The sequence below is a fragment of the Myotis yumanensis genome, unplaced genomic scaffold (genome assembly GCF_028538775.1).
Source record: "Myotis yumanensis isolate MYYU_CA2020_CCGP unplaced genomic scaffold, mMyoYum1.0.hap1 SCAF_3, whole genome shotgun sequence".
NCBI classification, from domain to species: Eukaryota; Metazoa; Chordata; class Mammalia; order Chiroptera; family Vespertilionidae; genus Myotis; species Myotis yumanensis.
The window spans coordinates 1,984,954-2,001,937 of NW_027223754.1; the positions used below are offsets into that span (position 1 = coordinate 1,984,954).

Below are 16,984 nucleotides of genomic sequence, written 5' to 3' on the forward strand. Positions count from 1 at the left end.
AGACACCACTGGCAGGAGCGAAGGGCTTCCATCCCAAGCCGCCCAGCGAGACCACCCGGAAATGCCCGCTCCAGGCACCGGACCTGCGGAGCCCACAGCTGCCAGGACCAGAGGCGACTCGGTTAGGACGGAGCCCTGTCCGCACTCCAGCTGTAGGTTTTAAGGAAAGGCATTCCTGAGCTCTGGGCGGGAGCCCTGCGAGGTGGGAGAGAAATAAGGCCCCTCCCGCCATGAAACCCAGGACGCCGTGTGTAGCTGTCACCACCTGGCATCTCCCCGCCTGACAGGGCGCGGTTTCCCGCCCACCCCCTGGGCTCGGATAACCCGACGGGCCCAGCACCTCGGGGTGGTGCGCTCAGTGCTGCTGAAGACGGGGACAGAGCCGCCACACCTGCACCCCCACCTGTGACGCACCAATCGCTTCGGCATAGGCAAGTCACATGAAGACATTTAAGCCTCCGGCTTCTTCCAATAGCACCTGGCCCCTTGCATCCACTCAGCCCACACCCTCTGCTCCCACCCCACACAGCACATTCCGGAACATTCCTCTCTGCACCCCCCCCCCCCCATCCCAGGTGGAGACACATCCCGAGGGGAGGTCTGTGGAGCTGCGCCAACCTCTCACTGCTTTTCTGCCCTGGCCAGTTAGCTCGGTGGTTAGAGCGCCGGCCCATGGAGCATAGGGTCTCCGGTTCGATTCCCAGTCAAGGGCATGTACCTCCGTTGTGGGCTGGATCCCCGGTCCCTGGCCGGGGCATGGGCGGGAAGCGACCAGTTGATGTGTGTCTCAAATTGATGTTTCTCTCTCCCTCTCTCTCTCTCTCTCTCCTCTCTCCAAAAATTAATGGAAAAATATCCTTAGATGAGGGTTTTAAAAAAACAAAACGCCACTTCCATCGAAAGCAAACTTTCCACGGCCCTCGAGGACCTTATGTTCACACTGAGCGCCGTCTTCACAGGAAACGGCGACAATCACTCAGGGCCAGTGGCTGGACAGGATTGTGGCACTGCCTGGGCATCCCCTTCCTACGGAGTCGGGAGGAATTCCGAGCCTCGGGCAGGGCGAGGACGCTGCTGCGGGAGGGAGGCCCGACCTCCAGCCCTGGAGCGTGATGGGGACCGGACCCTCCTGGGGGCACCTCCCCACTCGGCACCGCCTCTCCCCACCACTCACCCCCACGGCGTGCGTCTCCACGCTGACGATGGAGACCTGGCCTCCCGAGGCCGCCCACAGGGTGTCCTCCGCCATCAGCAGACTCCGGACCGGCAGCACACCCAACTTTATCACTTTCTGAGGCTCGGAATCCCAGGATCCGTCTTAAAAGGAAGCATTTCTGTTAATGTCATTCGGATGCAGCGAGCCGGGCACAGGACCGGGGAGCAGGGTCCCGGACGATCCTAAAGAGCAGAGAGCCCCAGTGTCAGCTGCGGCGGGCGGCTCAGGTGGGCCCTGGGGGTCTGGAGTTCCCGGTGGGCACCGTTGTCATGGCAACCTGGTCAGCCAGCCGTGCCCACCCCAGCACAGCCGCTTGGTGTGTCCCGGCACGTTATTCACCCTAAGCCTCAGTTTCCTCCTCAGCCTGAAAGGCTGTGGTGAGGATCGACAATAATGCAATTAAAAGCCCAGCACAGGCCTGGCAGACAGACGTTCCATAAATACCACCATCTATGTGTATAAAAGACTAATATGCAAAGTGTCCCCTTGGGAGTTTGACCAGGAGAACGGGAGTTCGATCACTCGCTATGGCCTGCGCTGACCACCAGCGGGTGGCGTGGACCATGGCGGGTGACCAGCGGTGGCGAGGGAAGGAGGAGGTGAGGAGGCGGGGAGGCGGGGAACCTGATCGGCCCTGATGGCCCTGATCGCCGGCCAGGCCTAGGGACTCTGTCTGTGCATGAATTTCGTGCACCAGGCCTCTAGTTTACAATAATCATATACGTATGACGTGACTCAGTCATCATAAAAGGAATTGCACTCAAAATAATTCGGCAAATGTTTAAACACCCCCATTCCTGCTTTTATTTAAAAATATGTCTTGATATGGACTGTATTACTGGGAGAAAACACATCTCCATGGAAAATGATGAATCTGCTTCAGTCCTGAAACACAGGGAATAGTAAGTATTCTGGCTTCAAAATGCTGCCAGAGACCCACCCATGAGGTGTGTCACCTGGTGTATGTGGTGGGAGCCAACAGACAACGTGAAGAGCAATAAAAAATTACGTAAGCCCGGCTGGTGTGGCTCAAGGGTTCAGCATCGACCTATGAACCAGGTCAGGGTTAGATTCCCCGTCAGGGCACACGCCCCGGTTGTGGGCTCGATCCCCAGAAGGGGGCGTGCAGGAGGCAACCCATCAAGTCTCACTCATCATTGATGTTTCTATCTCTCGCTCCCTCTCCCATCCTCAATAAAATATATTTTATTGATTTCAGAGAGAGGAACGGAGAGGGAGCAAGGGATAGAAACATCAATGATGAGAGAGAATCACTGATTGGCTGCCTCCTGCTGGGGATGGAGCCCAAAACTGGGGTATGCCCGACCTGGAATCAAACTGTGACCTCCTGGTTCATAGGTCGACACTCAACCACTGAGCCACACTGGCCGGGCAGGGTGGGGAACCTTTGTTCTGCTAAGGCCCACGTGGATATTCATAACATCACTGTGGGCCATACAAAATGAAAAACTTAAAAATGAGCCTGCTCTATGTGGTCAAACATTTAATTAACTCGCCCCAATGCCTTGGTAGGGCCAGACCAAATGATTTCATAGGCCTTACATGGCCCGCAGGCCAGATGCCCCCCCCCCCCCCCCAATGCCTCATAGTCTCATAGGAACAGGAGACCAGAGCCCTGGTGGCCCTGAGTCACGGGAGAAGGCGCCCTCTGCAGGCAGCAGCGGCCCCAACAGACCCCACACCTGCGGCACCCGACCTCGGCCTCCCAGCCCCTGAACCACGAGCGTGTGCATCTGTGGGGTTGGTTGTGGCAGCCGCCTGCCCGCGTGACCCCGTCACCTTGTGCTTTTGCGTAGACGGCCACAGCCCCGTCGACCAGGCCCGCGTACAGGTTGCGCTGGGTGCAGGCCAAGCTCATGACCGTGGCCCTGTCGGGGGTGAAGAACTGCTGCAGCCGCACTTTCTTGGCGCCTGGGCTACTTTTGTAGACGGAGATGCTGGAAGAGAAGGCGGGCCGTGAGCACGCCTGCCCGCACGCACAGAGCCCGTGCCGTGGCCGCTGCCCGGGCCGCAGCTTTCCACGGGACGCCCACCCCCACTGCCTCCAGAAACGCGAGCTGTGTCTTAAAGACTCTACCACCTTGACCTCTTTCTTGCAATTTAAAGGAGAAATGTAGCTCAGCTGGTGTGGCTCAGTGGTTGAGCGTAAACCAGCGGTTCTCAACCTGTGGGTCTCGACCCCTTTGGCGGTCGAACGACCCTTTCACAGGGGTCGCCTAAGACCATCCCGCATATCAGATATTCACATGACGATTCATACAGTAGCAACATTACAGTTATGAAGTAGCAATGAAAATAATTTTATGGTTGGGTCACAACATGAGGAACTGTATTTAAAGGGCCGGAAGGTTGAGAACCACTGGCATAAACCTATGAACCAGGAGGTCACAGTTTGATTCCTGGTCAGGGCACATGCCTGGGTTGTGGGCTCGATCCCCAGTGGGGGTGTGCAGGAGGCAGCTGACCAGTGATTCCCTTTCCTCATTGATGTTTCTCTCTCTCCCTCCCTCCCTCTCTGAAATCAATAAAAATCTCTTTCATAAAATGAAATAGAGGAGAAATATTGGGCTACAAAGAAACTAGTCCCTCCGATGTCGGCTGGGAATTAGTGTCAGGAGCCACGTTAGCTTTCCTGAGGCGTGTCCGTGGGCATCCATGACAACTTGGACTGTGGCTGTTTGTCCCCAAACACACGTGGGACCCGCACCACCTCCACTTCCCCGCTCACACCTCACAGACGGACCTGACGTGACCGCTGCCTCGCACTGGCCCAGCGATGGGACTATGACCCGCGATGGGACTGTGATCGGGGGCGGGACTGGGACCAGGGGGGACCCACCTTCCTTCCTCGGTCCCCAGGCAGACGGTGGGGACGCCCAGGGCACTCCCGGCCGCGGTCCCGGGCTCCGGGGCGGGGCTGGGCTGGGGGCCCCGCTCAGCAGGCATGTGCACCATGCAGAGAATGCGCGACTCCACGTTGAAGCACTCGATGACTTTGGGGTTGGCGTTGTGGAAGGAGACGATGGCGATCTGGCCCATCTGACCCGTACAACTTCCGATCTGAGCGGGGGGGAGGGGGGGGGGGTCAGGAGGGGAGAAACAGGGCGTGATGCACCCACAGCCCCCGGAGACCGGCACTGACCGGGGACCAGGGCCAATGTCCCGGGAGCCGCCACACTCGACAGACCAGGCGGTATTTAAAGGGTCTGCTAACAGAGCCCCCTTTCCACATGATAATTAGGTGGTTTTTCAGCAATAGGTGGGAAGGCCTGGGCTGGGAGTGGGCTGGAGGGTCCATGGGGGGAAAAGGGAGACATACCTAATACTTTCACAATAAAGATCTATTTTTAAAAATCAGGTTATTTTTCTTTTAATTTGGATAACAAGAACAGAGTTTTGATTTTTTAAATATTCCGTATGCTTTGAAAACCATATACCTCACTCTATACAATGATACTCACACACAATGTAAAGTCTTATGAAGCAGACTCATATCAACTTTAGGAAATCTCACAGTAGAGTTTACCAGCCGTTAACTAGGAAAACTGCTTCAAAAGAGAGGGAAGCACCCGGCCGGCGCGGCTCAGTGGCTGAGCATTGACCTAAGAACCAGGAGGTCACGGTTCGATTCCCGGTCAGGGCACAGGCCCAGGTTAGGGGCTCGATCCCCAGTGTGGGGCGTGCAGGAGGCAGCTGATCAGTGATTCTCTCATCATGGATGTTCCTCTCTCTCTCTCTCTCTCTCTCTCTCTCTCTCTCTCTCTCTCTCCCCCCCTCACTCTCTCCCTTCCTCTCTGAAATCAACAAATGGATTTTTTAAAAATAGTGAGGGAAGCGGTAGGAAGGCCCCAGGTGGCCCGCAGCGTCTGCCTGCCAGGTGCTGTGGCCTTGCCCACGCTGGCCTGCCGCCCAGGCCCCGTGGCCCCTCCTCCCGCTCGCTAGAGCCCAGGGGACACCCGCAAAGTCCCCTCCCCTCCCCTCCCCGATTTAAACTTAAATGCAATTGCCCTTTCGTGGGAGAGTCAGGCCTCGTTAGTACAAACGCTAACGGGAAGGGAGCCGGCTCCCCTGAGTGGGGCTGCGGGTGCTTGGCTGCACGGATGGTTTTCCTTTAGCGGGTTTGGAGATGCTGTGACGCCCTCGCTACGCTTCCTGTGTTCCCTGTCACAGACGAGCTTCCTGCTCCACAGCCTTTCCGGAAAGACGGCTGACCACTGGCCCTGGGGCCGGGGGCGGGGGGGTGGGGGGAGTGGGATGGGGGCGGGGGTGGCCAGGAGAGGGAAGGAGGCCTCAGCTGCAGGCCCCATTCATGGAAAAATTCCTCTGAAAGTTCTCACACCCCGAGGGCAACACGCCTGTCTGTCCGGTCATCCAGCCGGGAGGGGAGGGGTCCGGTCAGTACTGGGCCTTTCTGGACCGGTGCCCGGTAGGACACTGGGGTCCTCACAGGGACACAGGACACCTCAACGTGCACCAACCAGAAAGGCCCTGCCATCGTGGCATCATCAGAGCAGTTTCCATTCGGCACCCAGGCACTGAGACTGCTCAGTTCCCAGTAAAAAGCCAGCAATGAGCTGGAAGGGGTGGGGAACCCACATACTGAACCACCCAGAGGAAACAGCTAAGCATTAGTTACGCTGGCTGTCTGGACTGAATGCAATCGGGCAGCTTCTGAGGAGAAGGAGAGGAGGAAAACATTTTAATCGCTGAGAACCCTACACCATGGCCTGGAAGCAGGGGGGCTCCCGGTCAGGGCCCGTGACGACTTCCACGTGTAGACACGGACCCGGGACAGCGCAGGTCCAGGTCTGTGACTTCCTGTCCCTCCCACCACACACCTGCCCGCCAGGTGCGTGGACAAAGGCGGCATCTTACCCACAGGAAGCCCTGGGCGGCGCCCGTTGGGTCCGGCCGGCCTGCGTGGCCCGGGTGGGGCTCGGGGTTGTAGACGGCACACTCGATCTGAGGGGAGAGAGCACCCGTCACCCTGGGCAGGAGGCGGGCTCCGGCCCGAGCCCGAGAGGCCCAGGCCACTGTCACCCGCACGACAGCAGGCGGTGAGGTCCCGGCTCAGAAGCAAACGCCACATGAGCGCTTCTGTCTTTCGGATCCTATCTTGGACTCAGGGCCGCTGGGACGGGTTGCGGCCTGGGAGTCAGGCGGGCTCAGCTCCTGCGTGGAAGTGGGGGCCCCTGTCCCCTCCCCGCCCGCCTCCCCCTGGGGAAGGGTCTCCCTCAGCCCCCGGGCGTGGGTGTCCCAGAGACCAGCGTGAGAAATACGGTCTCCGGTTTCTCAGACACGCGCACGCCTGAGCCCACGCGGGGACGTGAGCAGAACGGCACCGGGAGCGCGGCCCACGGGGACTCTGGATGCTGCCGTGCGTGGCACAGCGTCCACGGGTGGGGTACACCCCGCCCCACACACACACCCCGCTCCCGGCGCCACGACACGGCAGCACAGCTTCAGACCAGGGGATCCCACGTGGACCCTGATACTGACCCTAGAGCAGGAGTGACCGCGCTGACCAGGGACCCCGCCCTCCAGCACTGGACTCTGCCCCCTGCCCGTCTCTCACTCCGAGTGGGGCGGGGACCCCCCACCCCCACCCCCCGAGCTGGCGGGGACCCCAAGCTGCCCGAAGACCGGCCCGCACCTTGAACTCCTGCTGCTTGGCCACCGTCACCGGCATGTGTCCCAGGAGGAGCGGGTGCCGGTCCTTCTTGACCTGGTTCCCGTCGTCCTCCACGCAGAACCAGCCCAGGTGGTTGTCCTCCTCTGTCGCGTTGGGGGAGGGGGGGAGAACAGCGTGAGGGGCTCCCCGCATGGGGGATGGGGAGCCACCTGCCTCATTCCCAGAGTGGGACCCCCTTTCCTCCAGGGGTGGACCCGCCACCCCACTTCACACGGGGTCGCAGGTGAGTGATGGGGTAGGGTCGCCCAGGGAGAGGAGCGTGACCTCCCACGGGAGCACATGGGCTGCGTTTTCTTATCTTTCTTCTTCTGCCTTTTTTTTTTTTTTTTTTTTAGCAGCTGAGCTGTTCAGTTCAGAGACAGAGTGAGAAGGAAGCCTTTCGCCCGGAGTGAGGTTTCACCCCCAAAGCCTTCGCGCTCCGGTGAGCACGGATCGCGCCGAGAATAAAGCCGCTTGTTTCAGGCTCACTTCCTGTTTGCAGGTCACCCTGCGCCGGGCTGGGGACCCTCCATGTGCGGGAAGGAGCCACGTCACCGTCCGCGCCCACGCAGGCCCATACAGGCCGTCCAGGGTCCCGGCTCCCGGCAGCCGAGCTCGGCCCCCACGGCCACGGCCACGGCCACGGCCACGGCCACGGCCCTGCTGTCCTTTATCTTCAGATAATGGCTTACTATTGGGGGTGTGACTGTATCTGACAGAATTCTACACCTGCACCCACCCCCCTGCTCTGAGCAGCAGCCGCCTGCCCTGCGTGTGAATCACGTAAGAATACTCGTCTCTACATCTCAGTCAGTTTCACACACAGGGCGGGCACAGGGCGGCTACTGCTGTCTGCGTGGGAAACAATGCAGTAACTCATCAACAATAAACGATGCAGTAACTCATCACAAGGATAAACTCTGTGTTTCGCACTCACAGCAGTAAGCGGCTTGCACCTCCCCCACCCCCCTCTCCGTGGGTGTCCAAGAGGCAAGGCTGCCTGCGGGACGCGGTGAGAGAAGTGCTGGAGAGGCCATCCCACCTGCGTTCCAGCTCACAGGGGAGGGCGACGGAGCAGTGGCGGAGCCAAGCCCTGGGTCCTGCTGCGGGACCCAGTCTGGGCGGGACCCAGCCCCCACAGACCCAGACTGGGCGGGACTAGCCCCCCACAGGACCCAGACTGGGCAAGACCCAGCCCCCACGGACCCAGCCCCCCGCTGGACCCAGGCTGGGCGGGACCCAGGGCCGGGCTCCTGGCTCGGGGCTGGAGCACGTGAGATCAGTCTCAGCGGACATGACCGCTGCGTTAGAGCAGTGAGGGCTTTCTCCCTATGCTCCCTCCATCACAGGCTCCATCAATGCCTCCTGCTGGATGAGCTTCCGCTTAAAGACAGGCTTAGGGGGCCCGGCCGGTGTGGCTCAGTGGGTGAGCATCGACCTATGAACCAGGAGGTCACAGTTCGATTCCTGGGGTCAAGGGCACAGGCCCAGGTTGTGGGCTCCAACTCCAGTGGGGGGCGAGCAGGAGGCAGCCGATCCATGATTCTCTCTCATCATTGATCTCTCTCTCTCTCTCTCTCTCTCTCTCCCCCTCCCTTCCTCTCTGGAATCAGTGAAAACATATCTTTAAAGAACAAAACAAGAGCCATTCTCAGGGGGATGAACGGTCATGGTCAGGGTCTCCTCCCCTGTCCCCCACCCCCCGACTGTCTCTCGGGCACCTATTTCGTCTGAAGCAGGGAGCTTGGACCCTTGGTCTAGGGGACACCCCTCATCTAGGGACACGCCTCTTCGAGGGACACACCTTGTCTAGGAACACGCCTTGCCTAGGGGACACGCCTTACCCAGGGCGAGCTTGGCCATCTGCAGGCTGCTGAGCCAGGACTCCTTGCAGGCGGGCGTGAAGGTGCTGAACACAGCCGTGAAGAAGGTGGGCCGCCCGGACCTGCGGGGACGGAGGGCTCAGGTCTCAGGGCCTCAGCGCGGCGGGTCCCGTGCCCGTCCCGCATGGCCCTCCCCGTGCCCATTCTCGGGCGGTGGGGGGGACACTCACTTGTCCTGCTTGCCCGGGAGCTGCAGCTGGAGCCGGCAGCAGTCGGCCGCGCGAATCTCCTCCTCCTTCCGCAGGACCAGCCTCTGCAGCCCGGACGCCCAGTCGTGGGCCACGGCCTGGTTCAGGTTCTAGGCGGACACGCGTGCATCTCACTTTCACTTTTCTTCCTTTATCTTTGTCGATAGTGTGACAGAGGCCCCTTCTGCCCCACTGACCGCTCCAGCCCCACCCCCCTCCCCGCCCCTCACCCCATCCTCTGTGCCTGTGGGCTGTGCCTATGGGCACACCAGGTCTTTGTTGCTCTCTCCCACCCACCCAACCCCCTGCCTTTCCTCTGAGATTCGCAGCCTGTTCCATGCATCTCTGGGTATATTTTTAAAATATATTTTTATTGATGACAGAGAGGATGGGAGAGGGAGAGAGAGATTGAAACATCAATGATGAGAACCATTGATTGGCTGCCTCCTGCATGCCCCCTACTGGGGATTGATCCCACAACCCAGGAATGTGCCATTGACCGGAATCGAACCCGGGACCCTTCAGTCCACAGGCCGGCGCTCTATCCACTGAGCAACACCAGCCAGGACATGGATGTTTTCTGTTCATCAGTTCATTGGGTTCATTAGACTCCATGTATGAGAGAGATCGTGAGACACTGGTCTTTCTCTGACGGGCTTATTCCCCTTCGCTGAGGAGAGGCTGGGGTGGGAGGCTTGGGACAAGACGCAGTGCATTCTAAAGTGAGTGAGATGGGACCATGCGGAGGCCCAGGAGGCGGGGGGAGAGCAAGGCTGTCACACGGAAACCTGGAGTCTGACGAGGAAGAGAGCCTCGGAGGCGACTGTGTGGTGGTGCTGAGCGTTTCCATGACAACTCACCCCTGGGGTCTGCGAAGGGACGCTGTCCCCCCTCCCCTCCCCCCAAACCAGGGCAGACACGACCGGCTCGAGTCTCACCGCAGCCTCGTCGGGTACCACCCGCGAACCCGGGCGGTTCCAGCCGGAGGCAGACCGAGCCCGGGGCCGGCGGCCGGGCCTCACCTGGTAGTGGCCCCGCAGGTCCCCGACGAGCTGCGCGATCTGCCCCACCACGTTGAGGTCGTGCAGCAGGTTCTGCAGGTCCTGGTACAGCTGCCCGGGCCCCACGTGGACTCTGTCTGCAAAACACGCACAGGAGGCGGCGGCTGGGCTGCGCCCGCCACTGCCCGGGAGGAGGACGGGGGATGAGTGCCCGCTCGCTTCCAGGTTTAAACAGAAAACACGTTCAAGCATTTGGAAATGTTAACTTTTCTTTTTATTTTGAAACTAGAGGCCCAGCGCACAACGTTTGTGCACTGGGGGGGGGGGGGGGGGGGGGACGCGCGGGTCCCTCGGCCGAGCCTGTGCCCGCTCACAGTCCGGGACCCCTTGGCGGACGGGGGCGGGAGAGGCTCCTGCCATCCCCGCTGCGCTCCCCAGCCATGAGACTGGCTTACGGCTGAGTGGCGCTCCCCCTGTGGGAGCTCACTGGCCACCAGGGGCAGCTCCTGCGTTGAGCGACCAGTAGTTCTGCTGTTTGGTCAATTTGCATATTAGCCTTTTATTATGTGGGATAACTTCAGATTTACAGAGAACTTGCACTCCCCGGGTTAAAACCTCTCAGGACCTCAGCACCTCCGTCACCACGGAAACCACCCCATGGGCCCGGACCAGGGCACCTGAGCTCAGAGCCGCCCGTGTGCAGACGGCTTCCTCCTGTCCACTTTCCGTGGAAATGCACGCCCAAGGCCCCTGCTCCAGATCCAGGCAGGAAGGAGAGCCTTCAAGGCCAGTAAAGTAGCCGCTTCCTGGACGCTGTGTCCCCTCAGGTCCGGCTGCGGGGCAGCGACCAGTGTCCAGCCTGGGGCCGGGGAGGTGCCGGGTGCTGGCCCAGTGAGCCCAGCAACTCATCACACACGCGTCCGCTGAGTTTGTCAGTCAGGGAAAGTGTGTGTGATGAGCTAAAAATATTTCACATTAAACATACTGCTTCACGTAAGAAAAAGCAACAATAAAGTTGGCCCAGCTGGTATGGCTCAGTGGTTGAGCATCCACCTGTGAACCAAACAGTCACATTTCGACTCCCAGTCAGAGCACGTGCCCGGGTTGCAGGCTCGATCCCCAGTGTGGCGCATGCAGGAGGCAGCCGATCAGTGATTCTCTCTCATCATTGATGTTTCTGTCTCTCTCTCCCTCTCTCTCTAAAATCAATAAACATATATATTAAAAAATAAATTTAAAAAATCTACAGCCTGCCGAAACCGGTTTGGCTCAGTGGATAGAGCGTCGGCCTGTGGACTGGAAGGTCCCAGGTTCGATTCCGGTCAAGGGCATGTACCTTGGTTGCAGGCACATCCCTAGTGGGAGATGTGCAGGAGGCAGCTGATCGATGTTTCTCTCTCATCGATGTTTCTAACTCTCTATCTCTCTCCCTTCCTCTCTGCAAAAAATCAATAAAATATATTAAAAAAAAAAAAATCTACAGCCTGAAGACTATTCATAAATAACTGCGAATACGATGCAACGGTTGAAGCATTTCCAAAGTGTGTGATGCCTTTGTCTCACTTTCCCTTGTGAAGTTCACAGCCCAGGGCCCCCCATGGCCAGGGAGGCGCCGGGCGCTGGCCCACAGCAGAACCAGCCCCAGACCAGGGCTCGCTGGCCGAGTCAGTGCACAAGCAGGGCGGGAGCCTGCGTTCTAACTGCCCCGGGACACGCAGCACAGAACGGTCCACATGCAGGGGCTGCACGGGGAACCCCACGGGGCCACTGCCCGCCCCAGAGACAAGTCCGAGGTCAGCACCCAACCCGGCAGGTCAGCCTGTCCGCTGCCAACACCAACGACAGTGTCACCACACGGTTCCCACATCTCGTGTCCAGGCTGCTCTGCCCACACCGCCCACGCCGACAGCGAGGTCACTTACGTGGCTTGGCGTTGGCTACCACGGCCAGGCTCTCAGGGGGGTGCTCGGCAGCGCCCTCGGGGTGGCCATACTCGACGACCACCACGTGGCCCAGCGGCACGCTCCACTTCAGCAGGTGCCTCTGGCCGGCCGGCAGCAGCGCGTGGCTGTCCGGGCCCGTCCTGCAACGACAACCATGACCGCGGCGTGAAGTCGAGAGGCACCCACCCGCAGGTCCCCAGTGGGAGGCCCCGGAGCTGTGCGCCCCCACCCCCCGCCGAGCCTCTGGTGCTCTCGGGAGCAGGCACCACCTGCTGCATGACGAGGCTTCCCATCAGGTGAGCGGGAGGGCTCTGTCCACAGTCTGCCCCGGAGAGTCCGGGAGCGAGAGAGGACAACCTCCCCGAAAGCCAGGGGAGCGAGACAGGACAACCTCCCCAAGAGGACGGGGGAGCGAGACAGGACAACCTCCCCGAGAGGACAGGGGAGTGAGACAGGACAACCTCCCTGAGAGGACGGGTGAGACAGGACAACCTCCCCAAGAGGACGGGGGAGACAGGACAACCTCCCCAAGAGGACGGGGGAGGCAGGACAACCTCCCCGAGAGCCCGGGGGAGCGAGACAGGAAGACCTCCCCGAGAGCCAGGGGAGCGAGACAGGGACAACCTCCCCGAGAGGACAGGGAGCGAGACAGGACAACCTCCGCGAGAGGACGGGGAGCGAGACAGGGACAACCTCCCTGAGAGGACAGGGAGCGAGACAGGACAACCTCCGCGAGAGGACAGGGAGCGAGACAGGACAACCTCCGCGAGAGGACGGGGAGCGAGACAGGGACAACCTCCCCGAGAGGACAGGGAGCGAGACAGGACAACCTCCGCGAGAGGACGGGGGAGCGAGATAGGACAACCTCCCCAAGAGGACGGGGGAGCGAGACAGGACGACCTCCCCGAGAGGACAGGGGAGAGAGACAGGACGACCTCCCCGAGAGCCCGGAGAATGCATGGCTGCGCTTGGAGGCCATCGGAGCAGACGCCGAGGGTCCCGTGAGCACTGCCAACCGGAAACTCCTGTGGGGAGCCCTCCTCCCACTGCCTCCCCAGGGCCAACACTCACGGTCCTTCTTTACTCTGGGGCACAGCGTAACCCTGTTGGTAACATCCAATCACACCATAGACTCCATGACCACAATGCGTATGGAGGCCCTGGCTGGTGTGCCCAGTGGTTAGAGCGTTGGCCCCGCACCAAAGGGTCGCAGGTTTGATTCCTGGTCAAGGACACATGCCTGGGCTGCAGGTTCGAGGCCTGGCCCCAGGTGGGGCACGTGTGAGAGGCAACCAATTGATGGGTCTCCCTCGCATCCACGTTTCTCTCTCTCTCTCCCTCCTTTCACTCTAAAAAATCAATGAAAAAAATATCCTCAGGTAAGGACGAACGACAACAAAAGAAACTTACCGCAAACACAGAAATTAAATTTTTACAAAATCTCATGACCCACACAGATTCTTTCCTTCTTTGTCACAAAAGGAGCAAACATGCAGAAAAACACAGAACACACGTACGGTCAGGGGAGAACGCCGGAGAAAGCATGTATGAACGCGTGTGTGCGCATGTGCGTGTGCGTGTGCGTGAGTGTGTGAGTGCGTGTGTGTGTTTAAGGAGAAATGACCCCCGTCCGCCCTGATTTCTACCAGCGCTGCCTCGGCGGCTCCCGGGGACCGCCTGGAAGGAAGCGGTTCGTGGGCGGTTCGAAGCGTGCCCCTCCCTCATGGAGGTGGCCGGGACGGGTGAGAGCCAGCAGGCCGCTCGCTCCCGAGCAGGGGCGGCCTGGGGGCGGGCTCGGGCGGTCCTTACCGGGCACTGACCGTGACGCACATGAGCACGTCCGTCAGCATGAGCAGCCGCCGCTCCTTGGTCTTGAGGACTTCGCCGCGGTCGTTGTACACGGTCTCGATCACGTCGTCGGACCGGATGAGGTGCCGGCTCCCACTGCTGAGAAGCTGGACATTCACGGTCACGCTCGCCACGGCCGCCACGGTCGCGGTTAAGAAAAGGGAGAGGAGCGTCCGCGCACGCGGTGCAGGGCAGCGCGGGGCTTCAGACCCGTCTTCGGGGGGGCCCACCCGTCACCCTCAGCCAGCGCTGGGCGCTCAGAGCGCGGCTTTTCACCCTAAAGCTCCCAGACGGGTTCCAGGCCCTCTCACAGCGAGAGGGACCGCATCCCTGTGACACGCTCCTGAGGCTGAGACACGGACACGCCGGCCTGGCTCAGCGGCTGAGCATCGACCTAGGAACCAGGAGGTCCCAGGTTCGACTCCCGGTCAGGGCACATGCCCAGGTTGGGGGCTCGATCCCCAGCAGGGGGTGTGCAGGAGGCAGCCGGTCCATGATTCTCTCTCACCATTGATGTTTCTATTCCTCTCTCCCTCTCCCTTCCTCTCTGAAATCAGTAAAAACATATTAAAAATGTATTACAATAAAGTACTTAGAGTTAAAATACTGAATGTCACTGTAGGATAGGAAATTAATCCTACTGACAAAAAAACACACCAACCACATGAATATTGCATGTAATTATTTAACACAGCTCATACCAATCAACCTCCCCGTGTACAGCTACACGGCTCAGACCGCGGTCACGGGAAAGTGCTTCTGTAAACGTGAAGACGGCGCGTTGGCCTGACCGTTGCACGTGGAGTGCAGCTTAGTCCGGGCACGGCTGACACACACACACATTAAACTGCACACACAGTGCTTGAGCCACGAGCGTCTAAAATAAAATACTGCCTCTGCCCGCCGGGTGGCTCAGTGGCTGAGCGCCAACCTATGAACCAGGAGGTCTCGGTTGGAGGTTGGATTCCCGGGCGGTCAGGGCACGTGCCTGGGTTGCGGCTCCATCCCCAGTGTGGGGCGTGCAGAGGGCAGATGATCCATGATTCTCTCTCATCATGGACGTTTCTCTCTCTCCCTCTCCCTTCCTCTCTCTCTGAAATCAATACAAATATCTTTTGAAAATATAAAATAAAATAAAAATAAACTGCACACACAGTGCTTTAACTCTGAGCATCTAAAATCACACCCTGCGCCTGAAAGCAGAATTCAGCGCGAAGAGCAGCTCTTCACCTTTTGGGGTCCTGGGTCCCCTTGAGGGCCCGATGAGCCCGTGCACCCCTTTTCGAGGACGCCCAGACTCTGAAGCTTAGGCAGCCTCCGGTGTCGGGGGCCTGCCGGCTCCCCTCGGCTCCCAGGTCGGCGCCTGCCCGGGAGCTGCCCGGAGGCCCCGGGGGTTAGTAACAGCGGCGGAGACGGCGGTGCGGGTTAGTACGGGAAGCTCAGCGGAGGCGAGAATCTCCGTCCACCTTGTTCAGGTATCTCTCGTTTATGGCTTTCGCTAGCTGCTTCATTTCGCAGCGTTGATCTGCGTCTCGCTTTCTCTCGTTCAATTTCTCTGCTAACGTCTCCAGCTCCGTCAGCGCCATCTGGAGGGGCAGCCGGTCGGGGTGTCCGCGGGGCGTGTTCCTCAGCATGTCCTTTGGGGAAACGAGCAAACGGGGGTGTGACTGCTCGTGTGGGGGCCGAGGGCCGTGGTCATCGCAGACGCCCCGCCCAGCGGCCTCATGGCCCACGCTGGCCGCAGAGGGTGACCGTGAGGTCAGCGGTCTCTGGGGAAGAATAAAAACCCATCGGGAAGGATGCAAACCAGGTGAGTCACAACCTGACTGACGCTTCAACAGCTCCTTTCACAGAAACAAGATTAACTCACTCAGTGGCATTGCTCACGGAAAAGGTAACGTCTTGCCTGGCCGGCGTGGCTTAGTGGCTGAGCATTGACCTATGAACCAGGAGGTCACAGCTCGATTCCTGGTCAGGGCACAGGCCCCAGTTGGGGGCTCGATCCCCAGTGGTGGCCATGCAGGAGGCAGCCAATCCATGATTCTCTCTCATCATTGATGTTTCTCTCTCTCCCTCTCCCATCCTCTCTGAAATCAATAAAGATATATTTTAACACCCACACACACAAAAACACACTTGGTCCTCGCCCCAAGTCAGGATCCAGGCACGGAGCCCCTGAAACTCAGGGGTTTCTGAGTGACGGGGAGCAGAGCCGTCCAGGGTGCCTGAGCTGAGGCCAGTGGTGGCTCCCGCGGCCGTGGCTCCAGGTGGGGCTGGCGGCCAGAGGAAGGAGTGGGGATTGGAGGCTGGACCTCCAGGGAGGGGCCTGAGGGATGAGGCGGTCCCCATTGGCCAGTGAGGCCATTCGTCCGCCTCCACAGTGGAACCGCCACGGGAACCCACAGGCAGGTCAGGAGAGGTTCGGGGTCAGGAGGGTGGTGAGCACCCGGCAGCCCCAGGCCCCTCCCACCTGCCCCTCTCCCGGTGTGTCCATCTGGTGGCCGAGTTACAGCCTTTGTAATAAACCGCCCACACCAGTGCCTTCCTGAGTTCCAGGAGCCCCCCCAGCCCGTTCCTGAACCTGCGGGCACGTGGGGACCCCAGCTTGGTAGCCCAGTGGGACAGAACCGGGACCCGCTATGCACTGGGCGTCTAAAATGGACCTGAGGGCTGATGCTCGGGGGTCAGTGTCAGCGGAGCCGAACACAGGACACAGGCTGGTGGGGCCCCCTCGGAGGAGAGGGGCTGAGGCTACAGGGAGGACTGGTTCCAGGGGTCAGCAGGGGTCATGGGGGTGGCCGGGTCGCGGTACCTGGAGCAGCAGGATGAACTGCGGGAACCTCTGGATGGGCCTGGTCATCAGGCTGTAGAGCGTGACGCGGTCTGGACTGGACTCCTGGCTCTGCTGCAAAGAGAGGGGTCTCCCTCACCTCGGGCAGCGGGACGTTAAGGCCGTCCACGCCCAGCGCGTGGCCTCGGGGCGGGGTCAGGGCCACTCAAGGGCCTGCGTCCCTGTCTGCAGACACTTTCTCCACCGCCTGTCCCCCCCCGCCCCGTCCCTCAGGTCCACCTCTCGGCCCCTGGCCTACAGCGAGCGCGGCTGGCTTCTGAGTCAGAACCTTCCAGCCCTGGCCAGTGTGCAAGGGGTTAGAGCAGGGGTGGGCAAACTTTTTGACTCGAGGGCCACAATGGGTTCTTAAACTGGACCGGAGG

The 16,984-nt window shown here is 60.1% G+C and overlaps 1 protein-coding gene across 7 annotated transcripts in view; it reads right to left on the reverse strand.

The window, feature by feature from the left end:
- ARHGEF10 (Rho guanine nucleotide exchange factor 10) overlaps positions 1-16,984 on the reverse strand; it is a 59,522-nt gene that overhangs the window by 7,054 nt on the left and 35,484 nt on the right. For 6 of the 7 annotated variants that reach the window (XM_070408084.1, XM_070408080.1, XM_070408078.1 and 3 more), the window contains 12 exons: positions 16,584-16,676; positions 15,238-15,408; positions 13,733-13,878; positions 11,903-12,063; positions 10,002-10,117; positions 8,962-9,089; positions 8,753-8,853; positions 6,891-7,012; positions 6,113-6,199; positions 4,077-4,297; positions 3,017-3,174; positions 1,175-1,317 (listed from right to left, as the gene is read on the reverse strand). In XM_070408084.1, the coding sequence (XP_070264185.1) occupies positions 1,175-1,317; positions 3,017-3,174; positions 4,077-4,297; positions 6,113-6,199; positions 6,891-7,012; positions 8,753-8,853; positions 8,962-9,089; positions 10,002-10,117; positions 11,903-12,063; positions 13,733-13,878; positions 15,238-15,408; positions 16,584-16,676 (1,647 nt within the window). The remainder of the gene's footprint in view (positions 1-1,174; positions 1,318-3,016; positions 3,175-4,076; positions 4,298-6,112; positions 6,200-6,890; positions 7,013-8,752; positions 8,854-8,961; positions 9,090-10,001; positions 10,118-11,902; positions 12,064-13,732; positions 13,879-15,237; positions 15,409-16,583; positions 16,677-16,984) is intronic. The other variant, XM_070408079.1, reaches the window with a different exon arrangement.